General features: G+C 32.1%; 2 protein-coding genes across 2 annotated transcripts in view; both read left to right on the top strand.

Moving 5' to 3' along the window:
* The window catches only part of LOTGIDRAFT_173746 (hypothetical protein), a gene marked incomplete at both ends in the record, with an annotated part of 15,735 nt that extends 14,611 nt beyond the window's left edge, over positions 1-1,124 (top strand). Inside the window, one exon of the mRNA XM_009051801.1 lies at positions 1,044-1,124. Within this exon, the coding sequence (XP_009050049.1) occupies positions 1,044-1,124 (81 nt within the window). The remainder of the gene's footprint in view (positions 1-1,043) is intronic.
* Positions 1,125-2,281: 1,157 nt separating this feature from the next.
* On the top strand, positions 2,282-3,480 carry LOTGIDRAFT_173745 (hypothetical protein; the record flags this gene model as incomplete). Its single annotated transcript, XM_009051800.1, has 3 exons — positions 2,282-2,417; positions 2,690-2,815; positions 2,975-3,480. 3 exons carry the CDS (start codon positions 2,282-2,284, stop codon positions 3,478-3,480), a joined length of 768 nt encoding a protein of 255 aa, XP_009050048.1.

Below are 3,480 nucleotides of genomic sequence, written 5' to 3'. Positions count from 1 at the left end.
ACACGCATTTGAAACGATTATGAAACAATCTGGCCGACATCCTGAAAAACTGTGGGTAGATAATGGAAGTGAATTTTAAAACAAAAATATGAAATCTCTGGGATTTGAAATTTTCAGCACGCATAAAGCTGTAGTTATTGAGAGATAGAACTCTAAAAAATATATTATTCAAAAAGTTCACAGAATTGAAATCTCAAAAATGGCTTAAAATATTACCAGAGGTTGTATATGAACACAATGAAAAAATTCATTCATCTATAGGTGTCACACAAACACAAGCCACAAATAATCCAAATATTATAAAGTCAATTAACGCACAACATAACTACGAAAATGAAATAAAGAATTTAAATATCAAACCCAAATTTAAAGTCGGAGATCGAGTTCGTATTTTCAAATATAAAAGTAAATTCGAAAAAGGCTACGTTGGATTTTGGACCAACGAAAGTAGTATAAGAGTATATTGATGGGAGGCACTTTTGTATAATTTATAAAAAAAATCACTTTTTGACGTTAGGAATAATACCAATATACTCTTATACTACTCTTTTGCCCGCAGCGCCCCCAAGCCCACCAAACAAACAACCCACCAGGCACGCGATTAATAAACCCGGGGTACCCGTTTACCAACCCCCAACCGCCCCAGGCCTATAATATCTTCAAATTAACTCATTTAAAACAGAATGAGTTTAATTTTAAAACACGAACAACATAAATTCGAAGGAGATGGTTTCTTCTCAGCTCTATCATCTCTCATCCCAAAAGTAGCCAACTTTGTCTCAAACAACAAATCCCTCATTTCCTCAGAAGCGCAAGCTCTTGGATCTGTAGCAAAAGTAGGAGTAAATATAAGCGAAACAGTGAAAAGATCTAACGAGTTGAAAGAATTACAACATATAAGAGAAATGCAAAATAAAAGATTAGAAAACAAAAAAGGCAATGGTTTTAAAATTGTTGGATAGATGTGGTCTGTTTATTTATCAACACTTCCTTCCCTTTATTAAAGCGAGGTAACTCTTCTTTGGAATTTTTTTTTATTTCAGACCACAATTAATTTTTGGAAACTTAAAGCGTGGGCTGGTTACGTATGTTTAATATATGTTGAAACAAGAAAGCTATTTTGATGGAATAAGGGCTATGGAATGTTTTTTTCTATCAATTATTCTTTCTGTAGAAGGGAATCACGGGAACAACTGAAAAAGAAATTCAACAATTCAAAATGATCAAACATTGGAACTGTTTCTCCAAATTAAATGTTTCTAAAATGATTGAGTGAATGTCCATGTTAACCTATAAAGTCAACAAAACCATATTTTTTTCTTTCTGTGATTAATTCATCTATTACCACCTCCAATTAGGTATTGAACTTAATCCCCTTTTTGATAGTAATTCTACTAATTGAAAAGTATTCGAAAGTCCTGTAGAATAAACAGAAGGGATATTCAACACCTTCAATTTCATGTATTCCCCTTTAAGGTTAATTCTCAGAGCGAAAAGTATATTCGAAAGTCTCAGAGAATTAACAAGGGTGCATGGAAGTTTATCACTACAGATAAAGAAATTCAACAGTTTAAAATGATCAAACATTGGAAATCTCTCTCCAAATTTAATGTTTATGAGATGATTGACTGAGAGTCCATATTAAACCTATAAAGTCAACAAGACCACATTTTTCTTACTTGTGTTTTGTCAATACCCCTTTAAGGTCAATTCTCAGAGCGAAAAGTATATTCGAAAGTCTCAGAGAATTAACAAAGGGTACATGCAATTTTTATCACTACAGATATGATTATATTATGAGATTAAATAATTTGGAATTCACACAGACTTTTATATCTGTTAGAACTCCAAATATTATGAGATTGGAATTCACACAGAATTTTATATCTGTTAGAACTCCAAATAATATTATGAAAATGATAAAATGAATCTGTAGTGAATTGGAGTATCACACCAGGAAGTAAATACGTATTTGTTGACTATATGGGTCAACATAGAAATTCACTAGTAATTCATCTCAGAAACACAAATTTGAAGATAGATTCCTTTGTCCGACATCTTGAACTGTTAAAATAACTCAATCAGATTCCTATTATCCCTTCATTAGATGGAATAATTAATGAAAAATACAGAGCATATTAAAACGCCCTTTATACATATCAAAATGGCTTCCTTGTTTTCTTTATCATCCAGTTTGTAGACAGTTTTTATTAGTCTCTTTTTTTTCTCGAAACTTTTAAAATAATCCGAAAACAACCTATCCAAATTTTTATCTTTAAAAATGGCAGAAAAAAATTATAGATTAGATCCGATCTTTCAATTATATGATCCAATTCGTTATTCGATTAATAAGCAAAAAGAGGATTACATTATCATATCACCAACCGTTGGCTCTAGGTCTCAACTAAACGATGGGGGTAGGGTCACTTTCGAGATTAATTCATTATCGAATTGGCTGATTCTGTGTGATGCTTATTTCAGATGCGATTTCAAAATCAAAGACGGAACTCTCAATGAGAATCGTGTACCACAAACAAACACAACGTTAGAAAACAATTTCTTTCCATCTTTATTTAGCGAGATGGTTTCGGAAGCTGGTTCAAATCCCATAGAAACCATCAAACACCCTGGGGAATTTGATACAATGTTGAAAACAGTTTTATATCCTAAAGATTTCGATTCGTATCAGGCTGGATACCCGATGTCGGTGACGGAGAAGTTTTGAAAGAACCGGTAAGAAATGTTACAAATGATGCAAATGAAGATAGAATGAGAGCTATTGCTCGAAAAACAATAGAAAGAGTAGGACGGGCAGGTAATCACGGATTTGAAAAACGAGTAGTTCAGTACAATAATGTTGTTGAGAATAATAGGTGGGGTAATTACGTAAATTGGAAATTATAACCATTATTCGGTCTGTTGGAACACAGAAAAGTTTCCATAGGGTTACCATATAAAATTCATCTACAAAGAGAAATCAACGATGATAAGATATTCTTTGGAGAGAATGCTTCAGATGCAAAATTAGAAATAATGAATCTCCAAATTTTCATACCCGTAATAACACCATCAATTGAAGGAGAAACGAGAATATTCAACTCATTAACTAAAGATATTGAAATAGCTTTTCTTCGTCGCAATACATTAGGTAGCATAACTTTAACTGGAGAATCCACTACATGGCCAATCACTAACACTATTAAACCAGCAAGATATTTAATGGTTGGTTTCAAGAACTTACCGGATTCTCAAAGGAATAATAATAATATCTTTAGAGTGGCAATGAACCAAACTCAAGATCCTTTAATCCGTAAAGTTCAAGTAAGACTAAACAATGATAATTATCCTAACCAACCTTTAACAATTAATCCAACCACAAAGGATTATAATGAATTGTATAGAAACTATAAAAATATGTGTGAATTATTTGGAAATCTACCTCAGTTTGAATATGTAGATGAATTTAAATATTCATATTGA

Source organism: Lottia gigantea, assembly GCF_000327385.1.
Source record: "Lottia gigantea unplaced genomic scaffold LOTGIsca_170, whole genome shotgun sequence".
In the NCBI taxonomy this organism is placed as follows: domain Eukaryota; kingdom Metazoa; phylum Mollusca; class Gastropoda; family Lottiidae; genus Lottia; species Lottia gigantea.
Note: the sequence above shows the minus strand (reverse complement) of the source record. Positions and strands in the feature narration are given on the sequence as shown.